At 37.3% G+C, this 22,996-nt stretch overlaps 1 protein-coding gene across 1 annotated transcript in view; it reads left to right on the top strand.

The window, feature by feature from the left end:
* Positions 1 to 22,996, top strand: part of FAM184B (family with sequence similarity 184 member B) — a 49,296-nt gene that overhangs the window by 9,184 nt on the left and 17,116 nt on the right. The window contains exons 2-3 of the mRNA XM_050896177.1: positions 11,649 to 12,413; positions 20,392 to 20,502. Of these exons, the coding sequence (XP_050752134.1) occupies positions 11,649 to 12,413; positions 20,392 to 20,502 (876 nt within the window). The remainder of the gene's footprint in view (positions 1 to 11,648; positions 12,414 to 20,391; positions 20,503 to 22,996) is intronic.

Genomic DNA, 22,996 nt, shown 5'->3' with positions numbered 1-22,996 from the left:
TATACTGTCTTCTGTTTATTTTAATCTGCCACCCCCTAGCTATTTTGTAGTGCGTATATTGAAAAAGAGGATGAGTGATCATTTGGTATTTACCTTCTCCATTATACTTGTGACTGTAGGGATGGCATGGATGAGGTTCAGTTTGAGATTAGGATACTTTAACTTAGCGTTCTTCATGTGTGCTGTATGTCCAAGCTGCCAATGTAATCAGTAGAGCCTAGAGAGTAATTTAGTAGACCAACCGGGACTGGACTCAGTTTCATGAACTATTTAAAACTAATGTCATTTGAGATTTGAGCATAATCTGCCTAGTTCCGGAAAAGCATAGTTATCCTGCAAAGCCTGTGGCATATTTGTCGACTCCTGTGTGGATGTTTCACGTGCCTATGGCATCTTAAATGGCACCAGATCTCTGAGATTAGGCAAGTGAGTCGAGACCTCGGTGTCTGCCTCAGTGAGCTGAATCGCTCTCAGGTCTTTGTCAGCTTTACTGACTGGATCTCTGTTGATGGACTATAATGGGAATTTACACAAATGTCACACCAGTGAACACCTAAATCCTAGCATTTTAATCTCTAACAAAGTTATCTCATGTTCCCTTCTTAGCTGTGTCTCTTTCAGAGTTGGAGAGTCATGCTTTATTGTCTTACTACTTTCATGGAAGTTTTTATCATGATTGATTATTCTTGTTGCTTTTTAGTATACCTTTTTTCAGTTCAATTAGACTCTGCGTAAGGGAGGGGGGGAACCATAACTGCATGCTGTATACAAGATGTGGGTGAATCATAGACTTACGGTTGTGATATAGAGACTTTTTTTATTTGTTCTGCATTTGTTGCTTAGAAGTCCCATTATCTAGCTGTCTGACTGCTGTCTTCATTGTATATTTTATAGCTCCAAGATTTCTTTCCTGAGCAATTTCAGATTCTGTCAGTATGTATAGAAAATTTAGATTTACTCCTTTAAAGTACATTATAGTACATTTATCTATGCTGAACTTTATCTGTCTTTTTACCACTGTGTTTGTGAGGTTCTTCTGCAACTCCTGTAGTCAACTATCACTTTTGATATTAATTTATTTTTCAAAATTTTAATGGATGTATTCAGTAGGATAGCTGCTAGTACAGCGCTCTAGAGAGTCTATTCATGATCTCTATTCTGAAAACTGACTATTCTCTCTGAGTAGAGAATGTATTTAGTCATGACAAAACAAGAGTATGAACTGCATATTATTAGGATGAGAAAACTGCAAGGCAACTGAAATCTCCATAGCCCCTAGAATACTGTGCTTTTCTTTTTTAAAAGTGTATACATAATAAACTGGGAAGAAAAAAGTGACAGCCCTTTTGTTAACATAGTAGCAGCAGAGGGTCTGTGAAACTTTCACATGTATTCCCACTGTTGAATTTGCTTACAACAGCAAAGAACTTAAATTTTGGTGCCTGCAGTAGTAGAAACTGCTGTTATTAATTCATGGATACCTGAGGGTTTTGATGGTTTCTTTTCTTAATTAGCAAAGTATGTAGAACATATAAGGAAATCTTTTTAAATTTTAAAAATTCCTCTATCAGAATTTCACCTGCAAACTACAGGAGAGTAAGAATTTGATCCAATCTGTATAATGCTTTAGTCTGGATTAGGAAGACTCATTTTATCTGTGCTTATCACAGATCTACATTGAAGGCAAAACCTGCAATAAACAGTGTTTTAAATAAATTATAATGTTTGTCTCCACAAAAAGATGTATTTGGTTGGGAGAATCTGTTTCACCCTGGGCTGTAATTAAATCAACGATTCTACAGTTTGTATTTGCAAGGCTTCCAAATTCTACTATATTTAAAGTAAGGAAATACTTTGAAAAACAGGAATCGAGAACTTACTCGATGAATTTGTTTGTTTACTGCATTTGTTGTAAAATTGGACAATGTTGCTTTATCATAATCCGTAACAAGGTTTTAAAAGATATTTTGGAAGGATAAAGTTTCAGATCGATAAATATCTAGAATCATAAAAAAAAATAACCCCAACCCTTTGAAAGCACTGAACATATGTCTGCAATTTTAGACTCCTTAAAGATCTTTAAAAATCTGGGATGTAATGAAAAATTTTCACAAATTGAGTGTTAATTTGACAAATTAATTCTGTCACCACTGTATTTAGATCTGGTTAATGAGATGCATTAGCTCATATTTTTGAAGCATAATAGAGATCAAACTTCTGGGATATAAACCTATCAAGCTCTCCTATAAGTTTTAGATAGGTAACAAAAAACAAACAGCTAAATTATCAGTGAATTACAGGGAAATAAGGCCTTTTTATTCCTTCTATTGACACAGATTTGTTGACTTCACTTCTGCACTAAAAATTCACCTAGACTACTGTTGTGGTTTAACCCTAGCCAGCAACTAAGCACCAGGCAGCTGCTTCCCCCTCCCCCCTCCTAGTGGGGTGGGGAGGAGGAAAGGAAAAAACAGTAAAACTCATGGGTTGAGATAAGAACAGCTTAATAACTAAAGTAAAAATAAAAATACACTACTAACTAATAATAATAATAATTGTAATGACAAAGAATGCAACAACAACAAAAAAAAAGACAAGTGATGTACAATGCAATTGCTCACCACCCGCTGATCAATGCCAGAGCCGCGATCCGCCCCTCCCAGCCAACTCCCCCCTGTTTATATACTGAGCATGACGCTTTATGGTATGGAATATCCCTTTGGCTAGTTCAGGTCAGCTGTCCTGACTGTGTTCCCTCCCAGCTTCTTGTCCACCTGCTTGCTGGCAGAGCATGGGAAACTGAAAAATCCTTAACTTAGGATAAGTGCTACTTAGCAACAACTAAAACATCAGCGTGTTATCAACATCATTCTCACACTAAATCCAAAACACAGCACTGTACCAGCTACTAGGAAGACAGTTAACTCTGTCCCAGCCGAAACCAGGACAACTACAATGACCTTAACATAGCCAGACAGAGGGCATAGATATAAATGTGGCTTGTGTCAAAGAAATCTTCTATTTCTTGCATGTTATCTGTCTGAAACAGCTTCATAAGATGGATTTGAACTCATCCAAGACTGTAAAAGCCAAAGATTTATGGGGATATTTGAGATCTTAAGGAGTTATGCAAGAATTTCACCAAGACAGAGCTTACAAAAGGTGAACAAAAAGGACTCTGAAATCAAACAATTTGGCCTTTCTGCTTGTCTACATATGTGTGTGTGTTGATTTACTTTATCAATGAATAAGCATAATCTTTTAAAGTGTTTTCATCTAGTTCTGTGGCTTTTAATAGACAGAAATTTTACCTAATTTAACTTTTACTGAAAAATAATGTGATCCTCTCTGACAGCATTTGAATACAACTTAACCTGATAAATACGCTCAGGATGAATTTGATTCACCTCAGGGAGAGCAAAGAAATAGAAATACATTTCATGTAAATGTCATGCTGACTGATTTTATTTATTCTAGTTTTTAATTGCATACAACATCTACAAAAAATAATAGTGCTTTTGATATTTAAGTTTTGCAAAATTATTTCAAAGTTATGTAGAAAAGGGTTTTGACAGGTAAGATACAACATGAATCAGGAACTGTAAACAAAAGGTTTATAACATCATATTGTAGGGAGGCAGATGCTACAAAGATCTGGGTTAGAGCTTCCAGTATTTCACATACTAATTAATGATCTGGAAGTAAAAATAAAGAACGTATTAACATAACAGGTGATATTAATTCAAAGGGAATCATAAACATCTAAAGACAATGGAAAGGAAAAAGAAATATAGATGGAAGACAAAATAAACTGTATTTAGTTTGGAAAAAAGCTTGTTTTTCCAAAATCCTGCATCAAAGCAGATGTGCATGGTATCTGTATGCCCAATATCTGTATAGGTTTGTAAAGTGTTGTTAAAACAACATGAAGTGGATATACAGAAATGAAGAGAATGTGAAGTGAGACATTAGTGCAGGATGGAGAGAAACCCCAGAGAACAGAGAAACAGAGGAAAATTAATCAGTTTCAGCCTCTGAGAATTAAAACTTGTCTCTTCCCTTTGTATGGGACTCTGTCTCAGCTCTATAGAAGAAGAAAGAGCTGGGAAGTTGGGTATGCAGAAGAAAATAACAAAACGAGTCAAACACCTGAAGCAATTCACTTCACTTCTATTACCTGGTTTAGATACCTATACAGGAAAGGGAAACATTGTCCTTTGAAGGCACATATCTTTCTCCATTGATTAACCTAGATTAGATGTGTAATGATGAAATGGATGATGTTAGGTGAGATGAATCCCATCTCTTGTATGCAGGAAACATCCTTCTGAGAACGAAATGCATAGGGTTTTTCTTGTCATTTCCTTGCAGTAATTACTAATGGCCTCCTCTGACCTCCTTCTGTGGTAGCTGTGTTTCAGAACAACCAGTTTCGCTCAAAATTTCCATGTTAGAATTGGAGGAATCTTTAATATTTCCATGACTGTCTAGGAAGACCTATTTCTTGAGATGCTGAGGAGGCACTGCTTACAACCAAAGTCATAGCAAGTAGATTTGTGACCAGTGTAAAGAGAAGGAATTAAAGTTGAGTAGATTTTATAGAACAGTTCCAGAAGAAATTTCAGTAATAAACTGCATGTGAATTTCCCAGCAGAGGAGTCTCTGTCTAGAATTAACTTTTGTGATTCTATAGTATATTTTTGCTTTGCTGAAATTGTTGGGATGCGGTATTACTGCCTTTTTTAGCACCTCCTCTGCTTGTGGAAACATTCTTGCAATATAGTTTTACTTTCCTAATTCTTAAGTTGCCTGGCAATTACTCTGCTTAGCTTATTAGAAACTGTAAAATACAAATGAGGGACAGCTGGATGTCTCTTTAGTAAAATTTAGGCCAGGGCTAATTTTATGTTCGATTGCACTTGAGAGATCAAGTGCAAAACATAGGCCAGTAAACTAAGGTTTTCTATGTTCAGTATTGCACTGCACTAGGCAAAAAAAAAAAAAAGTAAAAAATAGGACTGAATAAATGTGTCTGTGGGATTTCCTTGTACAAAATTTAAACTAAAAGGGGAAAAAAAACAAAGGGAGAGGCAGAAAGAGGCAAAAAACATGCCAAAAGAGATCAGAAACCTGTAGACATTTTATGCTTATAGTTTCTTGATACATTTTAGTATCTCAATATATTTTTGGACTGACTGTAATACATGGTACATGTAGGAAAAAGGGCAATGTGTTCAAATTTAAAAAATGTAAGATCAACTTTCCCTCTTCTAGTGTGAATCTCTAAATAAGGAAAACCACAAATACTATGGATAGTGTGGGACATTGTCCTGGTTTCAGCTGGGGTAGAGTTAATTCTCTTCTTAGTAGCCGGTACAGTGCTGTGCTTTGGATTTAGTGTGAGAATAATGTTGATAACCCTCTGATGTTTTAGTTGTCACTAAGTAGCGCTTATCTTAAGCCAAGGATTTTTCAGTTTCCCATGCTCTGTCAGCAAGCAGGTGGACAAGAAGCTGGGAGGGAGCATAGCTGGGGCAGCTGACCTGAACTAGCCAAAGGGATATTCCATACCATAGAATGTCATGCCCAGTATATACACTGGGGGGAGTTGGCTGGGAGGGGCAGATTGCTGCTGGGGCATCAGTCAGCGGGTGGTGAGCAATTGCATTGTGCATCACTGATTTTTTTTTTCCTTTTTTTCCCTCTTTTTTTTTTGTTATATTCCTTTTCATTACAACTATTATTATTATATTTCATTATTATTATTGTTAGTATTATATTTTACTTTAGTTATTAAACTGTTCTTATCTCAACCCACGAGTTTCACCTTCTTTCAAACCCAGCCCAGTTTCACTGGGAGCGGGGTGGGAGTGAGGGAGCAGCTGCATGGTGTTTAGCTACTGGCTGGGGTTAAACCACGACAGTCATTCAGGAGGGTGAGACATTGCACAGTGAGCTTCTGGCCAAGAGACATCAGATCATCTAAACACAAGCAGATTTCATACAGAGCCATTGGCTACCTCTGTGCTGCACCCCCCTCCCACCCCTCCAGGATCTGAAAGGCTTTATTAACATGGTTGGAGCAACGGATGAAAGGATTTAGATTGACCCTGCACTAAAAGAGAACCTCCTGAACCAAAATCCTTTTTTAGTACAGTAATTAGGATTCATTCTGGTGCAGGACACAAGCAATGCAGCTCTTCTGAAGCCTGAGGAGCTGTAGAAACCAGCTTGGGTTGTTGTGGTCAACACAGGTGGGAGCTGATAGAGCTTCCTGAACTTGAGCTAAGGCTATGTCAAGCCAGTTGCATGTTTGCAGCATGATGCTGGAACATCTGGCTTTTCATAGAACTTGCATCCTCAAAGCTCCTTAGTTTCTGGTTATAGTTTCCAGAGCTAAAAGCAGACATGCTGTTTTCAGCAAGAAGCTGGCACTCTGAGCTGTAGCTGGATTCTCAGCTCTGACTTTGAGCTCATGAACGCCTTTGAACATAAGTTGGCCCTGAACTCTTTGCGTCTCTGACTTTGTTCATTTGTTATCCATGCCCACTATGCATGGATAGATAGAAGTTTGAGGGCTGGGAAATTTTGGAAAAATATTTTTAATAACTTGCGGACAGTGAAAGGCTTGAAATAAGGTATTTTTATTGTTTTATAAGTGACAGTTAACAGTGTGTTGGTCTGTGTTGATTCAAGGTAATTTTAATGTACTGTCACAGTGAGTGGATAAATGAACCATGAACTGTATGTGTTTCTTATAAAAAGAAATGTACTTTGTAACATTTTTCTAATGAATGGGATGGTAGTAGGCTATGTAATCTGAAAGCTCACAAAAGAAACTTTTGGTATTTCTCCCCACAACTCCAGCTTTTGAAAACAAATTTATTTCAGCTGGAGCTGAGCTTTCATTTCAGAGGAAAATAAATTACTTTAGCTTGTGTTTCTGCAAGGTGCTGAAGGCATACCTGGAAGATTAAAAAATCATAAGGCAAATTAAAAAACCCAAAAAACAAAAAACAAAATTCCTTGTGATTTTAAAAATATTTTTGTAATTTTAGGTTCTGAAACATTTCTAGATGTTTGGAGTGCCAATTTTTTTAAGGCTTCTCTCATATAAACACATAAATGGGTAATGTTATCAACAGGTGCTGCAACTATTTGGGTACATAAAATTATTCTTGTGCTTTCAGGAAGCCACAGAGGATACAAGGACAGATATGAGACTTAGTTCATGAGGTCCCTGATCATATGTTACAGAGGTATCATTCAGTTGAAATCAGCATAGGTGTAAAATTGGATCAGCACTGTAGCTAATCATAGCATAGGCCTCTACCTTAATTAAAAGACATTATTCCTTATTCAGTGTTAGAAAGAACAAAAGATAATTGTATTAATTAATAAATTGTGGGAGTTGGTTTTATTTTCTAACCTGTATAGTTACAGTGACAGAAGAGGCTAAGGGATACAGAGCCATTTCTTTCAGTAACTGAACTTTTAATAATTTCTCTGTCCTTTGCTTTAAAAGAGACCCTTTTAAGGCTGACATGTTTAGATACCTCACTCTGCTGTGGTCTGCTTGGGAAGTAGAAAAGACAGAATTCATAGAAACAAGTTCACCTGCTAGTGAAGATAAGATACTACCGCTACTAGTGAAAAGGAGATGATACGGTCACCTGGCCTCAGTGAGCCTCTAGCAAGCTAATTAGCAATCAAAACTTGTCTCCTTCCCTGCTTTGTTTAGGGTGCTGCCAGGAGTACTGTGTTTGGCACCTCCCTCAGGGCCTTTTCTCATTCTTGTGTTTCTTTTTTTTTCTTTTAGCCGTTTCTCCGTTAGGAAGGATTTGTGCCCACTAGCTTGGGCCTGAAGGAAGAATACTTATGATCTTTTTGATTCTTCTTATTGTCCTCACTCCACAGCTTCCATACCAAACTGTCTCACTTCTTATTCAGCTAGTAAAGCAACCTGCTAGAACCATTGTTTTCATTATGATAGTCAGGTTCCTACAAGAGCAGTGTTTAACACTACTGTAGGAAGATAGAACAGTCTTTTTTGGTTTGAATGCTTTAGCTTTGTCTTCACTGATGAGGTGCAGTTGAATGTTTTCTTTTTTGTTATTTTACATCACCATAAAGAAAAGGAGAAAGGAAATGCCATTTAGATTTACAGCATTTGGAGGATAAAATAAGCTAATAAGATGTATTCATGTTCAATGCACTGTTAATGTTCAAGTGCACGTGTGTAATAGTGTTTTTACCAACCTGTCATATAACTCTCAGTTGCTGTAAAATCAGTACAATGTTTCCCAATACATTCAGTTTTGGAGAACTGTAAGGAGGCAGTAGCCATGGGTATTATGCTAGTAACTCAAAGAGTAATGTAGCGCTCTTTTCATTTGAAAGCAATTCTGTCTGTATTGTCAAACTGGTCAACCTTAGAGCTGCTTTTAAAAAGCTGTTTATCAACACAACTGTTAAGAAGTTTATACCACATTAGCCAGCAGTATGTACACTTGCAAAGTACAGATGCTGAAATAATTTTTCAGTATTTTTCCTTCCAGCACATAAAGTCCCAGATTCATCTCACATAACTCCAGTCTCTTAAATGAGGTATCTGGAATAGGAATATAGTAGCTATATTCGGTAGGCAGTGTAAGGCATGTGTGAGGGGCTTAAATTTCATGAAGTACAGAGCAGCAGCCCTCTAAAAATTAAATCACTTAAGAAGGTAAAGATACTGAGGAATCAGTTTCAGCACTCAAGCTTGAAGATTAAATTTAAGGGCAAGCATTTTCAAGTCAAAATTCTTCATTGTGGTTCTAGCCACTATTGAACAGAAGTGTAGGAATAATAGATAAGGCAGGGAGGCCAGTTTCTTTCATTCTTTTAGATAACTCAAGATGTTGGTGAAGGTCTAATGCTCAGTGGAATTTGGGAAATCTCTATGATGAAGTCAGACTTTAGAGGAACCCAAATTCCACCGTCAGCCTGAACACAATATAATATGAGACAGGCAGTGCTGATTTACTAGATAAGTTAATCATTAAGAGTGGAAGTCTTTGAGTCACAAAGGCTGGATGTTCAATCTCTGTTTTGCTGGTGGAATGAAACACAGGAATGTGATCATCAACATCTGACCTAGTTAATTGAAGAGTTGCCCAAACTAATTACTGGTCATTCTAAACCTGTGGGCAAAATTAATCTTCTCCTTGTCGTTTTTATGTCTGTCTCCTGAACAGTTAAGAAAGGTTCATGGAACGATTTTAGTTAGTGGGGAGAAGGAATCTGCTTGGTATCCTGTAACTATTTCTGTTTCAAAGGAAAAATGGTTAAAAATAACAGAAGAATTAACAGCATGTAATCTAAGGCCCAATGTCCTGGGTTCAGCTGGTACAGGGTTAATTTTCACAAGAAGCTGGAAGGGGACACAGCCAGGATAGCTGACCTGAACTAGCCAAGGGGATATTCGATACCATATGACATCATGCTCAGTACATAAACTGGGGGAGCTGGCTGGGGGGAGGAGGGATTGCAGCTCGGGAACGGGCTGGGCATCAGGTTCTGCGTGGTGAGCAATTGTATTGTGCATCACTCACTTTGTATACTCTTTTATTAGTATTATTGTTATTATTATTTCTTCTCTCCTTGTGTTGTCCTATTAAACTGTCCTCATCTCAACCCACGCATTTTCTACCTTTTTCTTCCAATTCTCCTCCCCATCCCACCAGGGCGGGAAGGAGTGAGTGAGTGGCTGCGTGGTGCTTAGTTACTGGCTGGGCCTAAACCATGGCACCCAAAAATATACATATCTAAATGTAGATAATTACTTCTTGTCTGCTTATCTTCTGGAATATGATGCTGTTACTCTCTTTTGTCACATATTTATGCAGAAATGTATCTAGACCATGTTTTGCATTTGTGACTTTTTAAGATTTCTGTACTTAATTCATTACTGCCAGGGAGGAAGTTGAATACACGCAAGATGTATTTGTGTGTTTGCTTTCATTTATGGATGACTGAAATTCAATATGTTATTCGTATACAGATAGCACAAAAAATGGTTAGACATAGCTAAGCAAAATCAGTAATTCTGGAGACATCCTCAGGGCTTATACAACACAGACTACAGACTTGTGACACTTATTGTGGTCAGGACGCCTATTGATCTCTCAATTGAGGCTTTCCCTGAGGAAATATTGAAGATTACAGGGCTAAAATTCTAGTGTAATTAAACAATTAGTTGTGACCTTGCTTCTGTATTTATTTATGTACTTAAGACTATTATTTTCTCAAACACTGTCTAGGAATCTTTTGATTAAGCTCTATGGGCTCAGGCCAGACTGAAAGTATCTGTCATAACTTGTATACAAATTCCAAACCTAGTTTTGTAGAGCAGCAAGTTCTCTCTAAAAAAAACCCCAACGAACCAAACAAGTGGAAAACCTCCACACATATGTTAATACATAATGTGTTGTTCCCCTTGAGTTAGATAACTATGCCCAGTAGAAACTGGATTAGGCCCCATGTGTCCTAATGGGGGCCTGAAAAGACAAGCATGTGTCTTTTCAAGGCAGTTACTATGTTTGCAATTATATATAACTGTCTTGTAAGCTTAACATGCACATTTACCAGTTTTGACTCTGACCTCTTCATTTCAGTCTACTGTGGGCTTTTAATAGCATTTTCTTTTCAGAACAATAGTAGCATGCTTGTACGACAGCTTTTGTGAGAGGTCTTTCGTGTATGTCATGGGTAATGGACGAAGCCTGCTTGGGGTAATAACTTGTCTTATAGTCATGAGAATTCTGCATTTTGTAGAAGAAAATAAAACATCAAAAAGTTTAAATCAATTGTTTAAAAAAATTATTGTTCTTGTCATCAGAGGCTCGCTCGAATCTGCTAAAACCTGATTTCTGAGATTTATAGCTGTTACTGAAGTGAGGAAAAAAAACCCCATTGCCTGAACACTTCTCAGAATCAAGCCAAAAGGTGCTTGCAGTTGAGCAGTACTTATCTTGAAATGCTGACCAAGCTAACTTGCCAGGCATACAGCTTCTAGGAGTGCATCTTTAGTGGTGTTTTAGTTTGTCAGGAGTGCAAAATTTAATCCTCCTTACAAACTTTCCTTTCATTTACATCACAGAGTGATTTTGGTCCACATGAACTGGATGTCAGGACTTCAGGTTTCACTCTACAGATCTGCTACTGCTGGTCCCCAGCACTTGCTAATGCTAAAGGCAACATGGCAGGTAGTCCTCCTGCACTGAAGGCTAGGTGAACTGGACTACAAATACGGAGTCAGTTAGCTAGAGAAGGGACCCTATTTCATTCCTTGTATCAGAGATCAAACTAGGGGCATGAAGTGCCAACTTGCCAAGAATAAAAAAGGAAATTTCTGACAAAAAGTTAAAAATAATATTGTTTCTCACAGTATTGTCTTCCTTCCCTATAAGGTTTTGCAGTTTATAATTGTCCCTTCTGTTCCTAGTGAAAAAAAAAACCAACACCACAAAGAAACAACAACAAAAAAAGATTAAACTGTAGCAGTAATTCTCTTTTAGCATTTAACAACTTGATAAATGTAGTGACTGAATTCATGACTACCATTTACCAGGTACTTCAATTTCCTATTATTTTTTCTTGTTCTATAGGTGATATATGCCCTGAACACTAAGAATGATGAACATGAGGCTAGTATACAGGCTCTGAGAGAGGCTCATGAAGAAGAAATTCAGCACATTCTTGCTGAGACAAGGGAAACAATTCTCCAGTGTAAAAGCAAAGTTGAAGAGGAACAATTGCTGAGAAAACGTATTCAGGCCCTTGAAATTGCAGTAGAACAACACAAGAGACTAAAGGAAGAAGCCTTGGCAGAGTTAACATTGTGCAAGAAGCAGGTGGAAGAGAGGGAGCCGATAACAGAAGCAAAACAAGCACAGATGGTCCTTTCTACAGACACAGTAGATACCAATGCAGACTTTGAAAACAAGCTTCTACATTTAAATCAGGAGTCTGATGGACTGCTAAATGAATGCAAAGCATCTAGGAGAGCATATTTAGGTAAAAAAGTAATTTTAAATGAAAAATACAGTGTGGAAGGACAAGCTCTAATAAATGAGATGGGAAACCTCAAGAGTGACAACCAGAGAGCAACTGAAGAATACACTCAGAAAACAAGCAAACTGCAAGCCTCTTATGAGACAGAAAAAGAGGATTTGAAAAATGCTATGCAACAATCTGTGATAGAAACAAAGAAGAATTGTCAGCAAAGAGAAATGGAGCAAAGGAAGAGCTCAGAGGCTGAGGAAGGTTTTTTGCTGCAGCAGGTAAAGAAGCTGGAGGCAGACCTAGAGGAGAAAAGCCAGAAGATAAATGAGAGGAAGAAGCATTCCCAGAAGCTGGAGGAGAGAATACAGGTAGAGTATGAGACTGTGATCCCTATCTCTGCCTATAAAAGTGCGAATTATCAATTCTTCAAAATTTGAGGGAGGAGGGGTCTTATAAATACCATATTGAGTCAAATGCTTTGTAAACACTAAAGCAGTTTTAGAGGCTTAGAAGAGAAATAGGAGGGATATAGTGCTGGGAGTTTTAAAGAATGAGTTAAGATGATTAGTAACTCATTAGGAGAACTCTTTGAACACTACTTTGTATTCCCCGAGGGAGGAGTGAGGTAAAATTTGTCTGTTGAATGAACAGAGCTTTACCTTTCCTGCCCAGAAATGTGAAGAGAACAGCAAGCAGACGCTAATGTAAGCAATGAGTATTTACAGAGTACATTCTCCTTTTCTTTTGTGGTTGCCAACAGTTCAGTGCATGGATATGAACAGGGTTAGGTAAGAGACCTGAGCTGGCAGGTTAGGAATCAAGTGCTTCGTATTGTATGACTCTTGCAACAGTAGCTTGTACCAAGTGACATTTAATGAAGTGTCCTTTACACCTGTGAAGTTTTATGTGCTGAGCCATGAGACTTTCACCATTATTCTCACCTCACACTTTGCCTGTCTACCCTAGCTAGTGTGTATCTCATACATTTGCAGCACAGCTCTGCAGCCCCTTGCTGCCTAATTGCGTCATGTGTCAGATGCAGTTTCAGAGGTTGGCACATCATGGGCAATCTGCCAACCAGCTGCATTTGGTACATAAGGTCAGGGTGTGGGAGAGACACTGATGAACTGCACTGAAGCCGAAGAACCCAGCCGCACTCTGTGCTCAACAGTTCCACTTCCTTCTAATGCTATTGGTCCTTCCCATCACATGAACTCACCTACCAGACCTGTCCCCAGCCCTATGACAGCAATCTTGCATATGAGATAAGAAAACACTTTGAAGGTCTAGACTTGGAGTATAACAATAATTGTTTCCTGGTGGGAAAGAAGATTTATCTCCTTTAGAGTCAGAGAACCCCAGAATCCTGTAAAGAGCAGGGTCACCTCAGTCAGCTGTGTTCCTCCAAGACAACTCTGACCGTTTTCACCATCTGCCCTCACATCTTGCCTGTCAGTATCATTTTGCTGATGGTGCAGAGTTCTGGGCCTCTTCTTTGACGATGTTCTTTGAGGGAGTTCAGCCTTCAATACAGTCACTGCCTTTTTGTTTCGCAAGATCAAAGGGTGAATTGAATATGCCTTCCCCAACATTATTCAGACTCCATTCTCTCAGTGTGTAAATCTGTAGCAGAACCACCTCTATCTTCTGCAGAAAAGTGGAGAGGATATAATGAATGGCAGAGATGCAGATAACCCATTTTTTTAAATTGTCAGGGAAATCTGTAATATCTGTTTCAATAAGGAAGAGTGTCCTGGCTCTGTAGAAGTTTGAAGCGATAGAGGGGAAGAGGGAAAGTAAGATCCTGATTTCTTGTGGGTACTTGAAGTAACATTCAGGAGAAATGAAGACTGGAGACATGAAAATGTATGCACGTGGTTTACTGTTCTGATTTATCGTATAAGAAATGTAGTCTTTTAGGAATAAATAATGTAAAACATGATAGGAAATAAGAAGGTGGTGTCATTAGCAATTTAATTTCTAAATTCAGTATCAGCTGGATAAAACTGAAATATTTTCTGAGGGACATATGCTCAACTTGTACATTTCAGATCCTCTAAGTCTATGGAATGAGGCTGATTTACATACCGCCAGAGTATATTGCCTTGAATCTTCAAAGAGATAGCCTCAGTCTAGGATAAATCTGGAAGAAGGAAAACAGTTAGACACAATGTTATTTTCTGTTCCTTTCCAGTTTAAATAAAAAAGTAGAAGTTTCTCCTTTCTAAATTGGCTATTTCTGACGCCACCATTAAATACTACATTTGTTTCAGAATCCTGTGGACAATGGCAGACTGGGAAACAGAAACATTTCTTTAATCAGTAATACCTCTGATCATTAGTAAATACTAGCAAGAAAAGCTATTATAAGGCTTGAAAGGTAAAAGGACTGGTGTTTAAGCAAGATGAATTTTCTGTTTTCTCCTTAGTATATGCCAAGAGGTTTGAGACATTTAGATGAAAGGCATCACATTAGTGCACGTTTATGGTTATTACTGTGGAAGAGAGAATACAAAGGAAGACAAGTCATTAAGTCTGAAGTCTGATCTGTTCAGTCTAGTTTTGGAAGAATTTTGGCATATGCCAGAGGTAAAAGGAACAAGCTTACCTTTAGGTTTTCAGCTACAGAGAGTGTTAAATACAAGTTAGTTTTAACTAACTGAGGTTTTACTCAACATTCATATAGGAACAAATGGCAATTTTGTCTGAGTGAATATTGCAGTATTATGTTAGACATCTGGAAACTGAGACTAGAACCTCCAGAAACAGAACATTAAATATGGTTCAAATTTTTGCCTTTAGTTATGGACAGACAATTCCCAGTAAAGTCTGTAGGAGCCAATTTTTCTGTTTTTAGGCATCTGTATTATGGATTATGTTACAAACTCTTGTACTTCAGCAGCTGGAAAAAAAACCCAAACTAATATTCATTAATTTTTAGCACAAGTTGTCGTGAAATTAATGGAAGTATATCCTGTTCCAAGTTTAGGATAATCTCAGACATCTTTCAGATGGTAACTCTTGATAAGTGTTCACTTTACAATGATACCTACATCTGAGGGAATGGCTCCAGATTACAAATATTGTGGCAGCAGAGACAGTTTAAGGATATGGAACCGCAAAAAATGCATTTAAACCAGCTCTGTAGGTGAAAGATTTATATCATGGAACTGTGCCAAGAGAGAAAATGACCATTTATTTCAGATGACAAAAAAAGAACATATGTAATAAATGTAGAAGTAATGTCATGCATATTTTAGGATTTGAAAGTGTAGCTTAAGGGAACACAACAAGAAATTCCGGGATCAAAAGGTATAGTGAAAAAAGTGGAAGAAGATCTAAGTATAGTCAAAGAGAGAAATACACTTCAAGAGAAGGAAATCCTGCAAAAGGCAGGTAAGATGCTCATTAATGTCATTCTGAAGTATTTCCCTTGTTAGTAGTCACTCACATTGGAAATTCCACAAGTTATTTATGCTATTTGAAATGTAAATTTTGATACCACAGAAGATATGGAAACTATATTGAATTCCCAAAGCAAAGTTATTAATAAAGTAGATGAACTGAAACATCAAATAACACAGCTGCAGCAAATGACTTCTACCAAACAGAGCCAGAACAAGAGCGGCTCTGAAGAAGTGCAAGAGCTTAAACAGGTGGTTTGCTCTCAAATACTCAAAGGCATGGCATGCCAAAAGTACTGAAATCAATGTCATTTTTCTTTTAAGATTAATGGCTTTTGGGTTATTCTACGGCAGTCAATCCTGTAAGACTCCCAGATCTCTGACCTCTCGTGTTCATAACCTGAAGTACATGAGTTGCTGCAATGACAGCAAAGAAACTACTGACATCCTTGAGCTAGACCAGGGCAGTGTTCAACTTCTTCTGTAACCAAAACCTTAAAGAGAACAAGGTCCAAGGCAAACTTTCTCCACTGAGGTAAAATTGGAATACTGATTTATTTTTTTTAAATATAGAGAACAGTTCTTCTGAAAAGCTATGCAGAAATAATACCAGGAATAAACTCAGTACAATGAGGAATGTATGTATCCTGAGAGTTCCCTCTGTGCAATATTTCCCCTTAAACAGTTGTCCAGCCCCAAATCTTTTCTTTTTTTTTTAGTTCTCCTAAAATATTGTTATGCTAGCATTCTGGAAAATTAGACCTGGCACCAGAGACATAACAAAAACCAAATTGTCCTTTGTGCTTTTTCACAGAACTAAGGTTGTCTTTGAGGAAGCTGGCATTGTTGGAAGTGAGTCACACACCCAAAATCAAATCAGAACAGCAAAAAAACCCCATCCCTAGACTGCAGAAGAGGCATACAGCCCTGAATCACTACAGTTCTACATTGTTAACTAACATAAAGCCAGTATTTTTCAATGGGGTATATCCACCTAAATAGCATATTCCCTACAAAATAGACTACTGCAACCCCAGAATTGTACCCTGGTTTTGTCATATTATATAGCTAGTGTGTTTTATAGATTATGGAAACTGTAGCTGTTTTAAAAGAGGGTATGAATAAAAGACACAGAGAACTTGCTTTGTAAAGGCAATCATCAGTCCCATAAGGAAAAGATTTGTCTGAAGGAATAGCTGTTAAAAGAGCTGGAAGATCTTGTAATGAAGCATACAAAGGCAATCAAGCCAGTCTAAAACTTCATGGAAGCTGAAAGAAAAAAATGCAGAAGGTAGGAATGTTCTTCTATTTATAGATGCTCTAATTCATCTGGTTTTAATCTTATTGGTCACAGTGACATCATTTGAATTATCCTCACTGGAGGCGCTTTGAATTAACATAAAATGCAAGGATTTTCTCGCTACGGTCTTACTGGGAAAAAAAAAAGGAAAAAAAAAAGTCAAGCTGATATATTTCTGTGAAAAGCTCCACAGGCAGGAAGGTGAATTTATCCTTGATGTGATAAACTGCCGTCTTAGCAACACTTATCCTTGCATGCTTTGCATGTGACAGCTGGAGTGATTAATATAAGGTCCCTCCTGAAAAAAAATGTATTGTAGGTGTATTCCAATTTCTGACTTAAATTTCCATGGATTGCTGCTGTGAAATACTCAAATACATTGATTTAATCAAAATTTTGCATTGTTTAGGCAGAGGATCTAATTCTGCAAAGTGTTGGTAAAAGGATTCAGAGTGCAGGTGTTACCAATGAAATGACAACTAGTTACAAACAAATACCTGCATATATGTGTCCTTATCTAACTTTAGTCAGAAAGAATGCTCATCTTCTCGTGGATCCGGATAGGTTACCTGAGCAATACCTTCTCTCAATATGTTTTAAGTGGCTGAGCTGTAATTTTGGTTGTCGGTGTGCATTAGCAGCGATTGGCTCAAGAGATTCTTCAAAGGATTTCACTTTCATGAGAACTGCTGTCTGTGGCTGAATCCTTTGGCTTCAGGAAATTTGCAATCTGTAATGTTTCTGTGCAGTAGGAACCTAAATGTGAGCTGAAATCTATTCAAATGGAGGAAAACCTTGAAACACGTGTTTAGTTTTAAGCACATGTTTTAATGCTTACTGAAGTTTACAACTCAGTGCATGCCCAAGTGGTTTGCCAAATTTGGGCATAAACTAAGGAGGAATTTAGTTTCTGTCTCCTAATGTACTTGTGTGTTTGTCAGACATCTAGACAGAAAAAAAATTGATTAGAGCAGTTTGTAGAATTGGACAATCAGACTACTGGTCAAGTGTTCTTTAGACTCTTCTTGGTGCTAAGAACGTATTTCTACCCATTTTTCGCAGTTTTAAGGCTGCTATACTTTTCTGAGTTCAACATTTACTTGAGAATAATCAAATAATTTGCTGACAAGTTGTGAAGTCATAAAAAACATGCAGCTCCTATCACTAAATATTGAGCTTCATAGTACCTTCTAGATTTTGGAGACTAGGAATTGTGTTAAGTGCTTGTCAGAAGATTTAATTTCTGCCTATGAAACGGCTGAAGTTTATACATTTATGTAACCTCATTTCTCAAAAAGGAACCTGTGTGAGTAAATTATTTTATCTGATTGTGGAAGTGCTCACATTTGATCAGTATGTGAAGATGCAGTTTTTCAAGGTACACAGTTACACTATCAAGTATAAGCCTTATAAAAAGGACTTTGCCTTTTATATAGTGTATTCTTTAATATGAATAAGTTTGTACAGGTATACTTAAAATGATGCCAGGCTGAAGCTCTTCATGTGAGTCAGATCAAACTTAAATATGAAACACTTTATACTTTAGTAAAAAAGGCATAATAGTAGGCATTTATTGCTTATAGGCAATAAATATTATAGCTTATAACCATCTCTTCTTAGAGATTCATATTAAATAAATCAGAAAAATCTTGAGTTAGTAAAAATTAAGTAAAATTACAATACTTTTCATTAGTAATGCTATTTATATCCTCTGATGCAATTAAGGCCTGTAACAGCTGTTTGAGAAGTATTGTATCTATTTTCCAGATAGAAAAATTAAGATATAGAGAAGGAAGTCAGTTGGCAGAGTTGCAGTGGGAATGCTGCAAACACCTGATCTTCAGGTTTTAATCAAAAAGACCATATCCTCTCCTTTTCTTATAGGCAAAACTAAAGCTAATTTCTGCCTTGCAATATTCATGTATCTGTGTTTGATTCCATCCTTTAATTGCTACCTAACAGTTATCCTGTTTTTAAACTGTGAAATGCTAATGTATTCTCCTTTAATTATGAGTTGCAAGGAATACATCACTGTTGCCTGTGCTTCTATTTCCTAATATCATGGCATCCTCCCAATGATTATCACTTTCTTAGTTTTTAGGTACTTTTTGTGTTATCTTGAATTTTTAAGTGCTATAAAAATGAGGGTGGGGAGGGGCCTGTGAGAAGGGGCTGTACAGGATGGGGGAGGTGTTAAATTGCTATTTTTTCTGTTTCCTCCATTTGTGGTGTCTGAAAATATAGTAGAATTTTTTTTTTGAGTCAGCAAATCGGCACAGATGGGAAGAGCAAGCACACTAATAAGCTTGTAATATATATCACTTCAGGACATTTCTAGAAGTTGCACATTCAGTCTTTCTACAATAAATGATTGCTCACATTTGCTACAAACGATTGCTACAAGCTGTTGGTCACTGTCTTGCAAGTGGTATTATCACTGATTTTTCAAAAACTATTTCCAGCAATAAGGTGATAATATAGTCTTCAATTTTTTATTTATTTTATTTTTACTTCCTCACTGGGATTTTCTTTATGGATGCTATAAGATAGTGCTTCCTTTGATTCCCTTTTCCACTAATTGCCTATTAGTTAGTCATCTGGTTATTTATATGGTCAATGTATATTTGTCCTGGTTTCAGCTTGGATAGAGTTAATTTTCTTCCTAGTAGCTGGTATAGTGTTATGTTTTGGATTTAGTATGAGAATAATGTTGATATAACACACTGACATTTTTAGTTATTGCTAAGTAGTGTTTATACTAAGTCAAGGATTTTTCAGCTTCTCATGCCCAGCCAGCAAGAAGGCTGGAGGGGCACAAGAAGTTGGGAGGGGACTCAGCCAGGACAGCTGACCCAAACTGGCCAAAGGAATATTCCATACCATATGACGTCACGCCCAGTATATAAACTGGGGGGAGTTGGCTGGGAGGGGCAGATCGCTGCTCAGGAACTAACTGGGCATCGGTTGGTGAGTGGTGAGCAATTGCATTGTGCATCACTTGTTTTGTATATTCTAATTCTTTTGATATTATTATTGTCATATTATTATTATCATTATCATTATCAATATCATTATTTTCCTTCCTTTCTGTCCTATTAAACTGTCTTTATCTCAACCCATGAGTTGTTTTGGTTTTGTTTTGTTTTGTTTTCTGATTCTCTCCCCCATCCCCCTGGGTGGGAGGAGTGAGCAAGCGGCTGTGTGGTGCTTAGTTGCCAACTGGGGTTAGACCATGACGATATTTATGTTTTTTCAGATCTTGTCAGTGACTCTTGCATACTAAATTATTTTTGAACACTAACACCACTCAAGGCAAAACAGTCTGACTCTTCATGCTGTACAGTTTTCCACCTCGGGGAAGCTTTCAGTAGATTAAGATTATGTGAGCTGTATTGTCTAACACTAGTATTAGAAAGAACCAAACCAAACTGTTAATACTTCTTTGATTGAAAAAATACATGAGTGAAATTAAAAGACAGTAGCATGTATTGTTGTGTAAAAAGTAGCATGTATTACTGTGTAAACTGCTCTGTTATCTAGGTTAATGTAGAAGAAATGTTCTTTCTTTTTCATGCTGCATGTTTTGTCCCAACTATTGCACGCTTTTTTCTTTTTTTTCTTTTTTCTTTTTTTTTACTTTAGGAGCTCCAAACACAGCTAGAGGAATTTAAAAGAAAATCTCAGTGTGAACTAAAGCAACTAGAGAAAGAGAAAGAAGTCCTAACTGGGAAACTTCAAAACTCTTCACTTGAGGTAAACTGGGCATAAATGTAACCCAGTAATAAAAGGGCTCTTCATTTTTCCTCTCATCTGAGAGATTCTTGATTAGATTTTAATTGTATTTGCTGTGACTATCATTCAAGAAAATATGCAAGGACTCTAGATAGAAATAACAGAAATTACTGCTCCTGAACATCTATGAAGATTTTGATAAGCCTATTTATTTTGATAAATTTCACATATCACTCTTTGGAGATATACTAAGGCTTTTTGGTGAGGAGTTTGGCTACATCAGAGTTGGATGGTGATTCTGACTGTTCATCAGTATACAGAGTTAAGTGAGATTAAAATCTTCCTTACAGCTCTTGTTGACTTTCTGGTGGGTTTTTTTGTGTGTAGACATGTAAAAGGGCCTGCTTACTTGCTCCCTTGAGCAAGAGAATTGAATGGAAAAAAGGTCGAATAGATCATTGTTTCTGTTCTGCCTGCTTGATGGTAAGGGTGGTGACTGAAGCGAATTGGAATGTGCAATAATTTAGTATTTATTAGTAGTTAGGTATGCCTCCCTCTATGTTCTCAAGATCAAGAATGAAATAAAGAAAGCATTGTGACCCCAAAGTAGCTTTGAGGATGTCATAGCTTATGTACTGTTTCCCACTGTGGTTACACCTAAGTCAAAATGCAAATCTGCGGACATGGATTGTTCTGGAAGTAAATACCTGAGATGTGTTAGTATTAGATTATCCACCTGTAACTGCTGTAATGTATAGTCAGTTGCAGGCCAAGTGATGCAAATTTTCCAGATTAGTACATCTACTAAAATATTTGTACAGAAAAGTGTCATTATTTGAAAAGCCATAACAGGTTGGATAAATAATTTTCTGCCAAAACAAAAGCAGAACCCCTACAAGGCAGTTACCCAGGTAAACAGTTCACCTTTAAAACTTCTGACAACTGTGAATACACATTTTCTCCCTCTCAGGTGTTCCTCTTTTGTGTTGTTCAGTTCTTTTCAGCAAATGCTATCTGCTTTAAAATGTTACGTACAGGATATTTCCTTTTCTTCAGTGTGATCATGTGAAGTTTTTGCCTGTGAACATTTTGATACTTTTATCTCATGCATAAGCTATAAAACAACTGCTTTAACATAACTGAAATCGGTGCCCTAGTGAAAAGTTCTGATGATGCTCAGTGCTGCATTTATTTTTCTACCCCAAGTATATCATTGCATTTGGTACCTTTTTCAGAAGAACAATGAAATGATTTGTGATTGTCCATTCTGGGAGATTATGGGTGAATGGACATGTTTTCACCATGAGAATTTGTCATCCATTTCGTTGTTTTTTTCCTGCCAATCCAGGTTTTGAGGCTCCAAGATTTTATTAAGCAAAACGAGGGTATTCACAAATACACAAAATTCCTTCAATCTAGTTCAAGAAAAAGTAATGAACAACAGGAATTAGGTAGTTCACACCGTGGAACTACTGAATTACAGATAGCCACTGTTCTAAGTGGCTGTCTACAATTTCCATTGCTTTATATCTTCACTGATTCTAACCAGTTTCACTTCCAGCAAGTTCAGTGGGAGCTTGCATGGGAACAGCTCCACAAAAGTTGAAGACCTAGATCTTTCTCAGCTGGCATTTGTAGACTCTGAGTGGCCATAATAAGCTCTTTTTGTGTGTTCAAAGAGAAAAAGGACACATAGGCTCATCAGGCAGCTAAGCAAGATATTGGCCCACCTCTCCTACCTGCTTCCACTTTCCCACATGCCATTACTCCTGCTTGGTGCAGCATATTCCAGCAATCAGGGCATGTGTTGTGGTCATTTACTGTGTAACACTCGTTTTTTCTCCCATTCATGCTGTACTAGCTGTACTAGTTTTGAGCGCAGCATGGTCTTTTCCCTTTCATTTCTCCTGTAAAACAGATTTGTACATTCTGGTATCACAGTTGGATTCTGACATTCTATCCATTTCCCAGTCTTAGAAATACAGAATTTAAGTGTAGTTCTTAATGTTCTTAAAGTTCTGGGTAAATACTGGTTTTAGTTTTCATTACAGATTTCTGCATGCCACCATTTTCTCCAGGTTCTTCTCTGAGAGAATTTCAGGTCAATCCAACCTGTGTTGACCTATCCAGAGTGACTTCTTTGCACCTAATGCAAAACATGGGTTCTCAGAAATCAGTCGTCTTTATTCTTTTCCAAATTTCCCTAAATGTACATATTTCTACAACAATATCTTAGTCCATTCAAAGCTGAAAATTTATCATGGTATTCTGGCATCCCTGGGTAATGCCTGAAAGTTATACTGGTTTGAAGTGTGAAGGGAGGAGTAGTGGGACACTGTCTGATCTCATAGTATTGTGTATATGCATGAAGGTGGTGTATTCCACTGAAAGGTCTCAAAGAAATCAAAAGGCTTATGATGTGAAGCAATTATTGTTCATGTTTTGCAGATGGAAAAAGTGGGGCAGTGAGTCATCAAATTACTTTTCTTGAAGTCACACATTCAGGATAGAAAAA

Source organism: Gymnogyps californianus, chromosome 4 (assembly GCF_018139145.2).
Source record: "Gymnogyps californianus isolate 813 chromosome 4, ASM1813914v2, whole genome shotgun sequence".
Lineage (NCBI taxonomy): Eukaryota > Metazoa > Chordata > Aves > Accipitriformes > Cathartidae > Gymnogyps > Gymnogyps californianus.
Note: the sequence above shows the minus strand (reverse complement) of the source record. Positions and strands in the feature narration are given on the sequence as shown.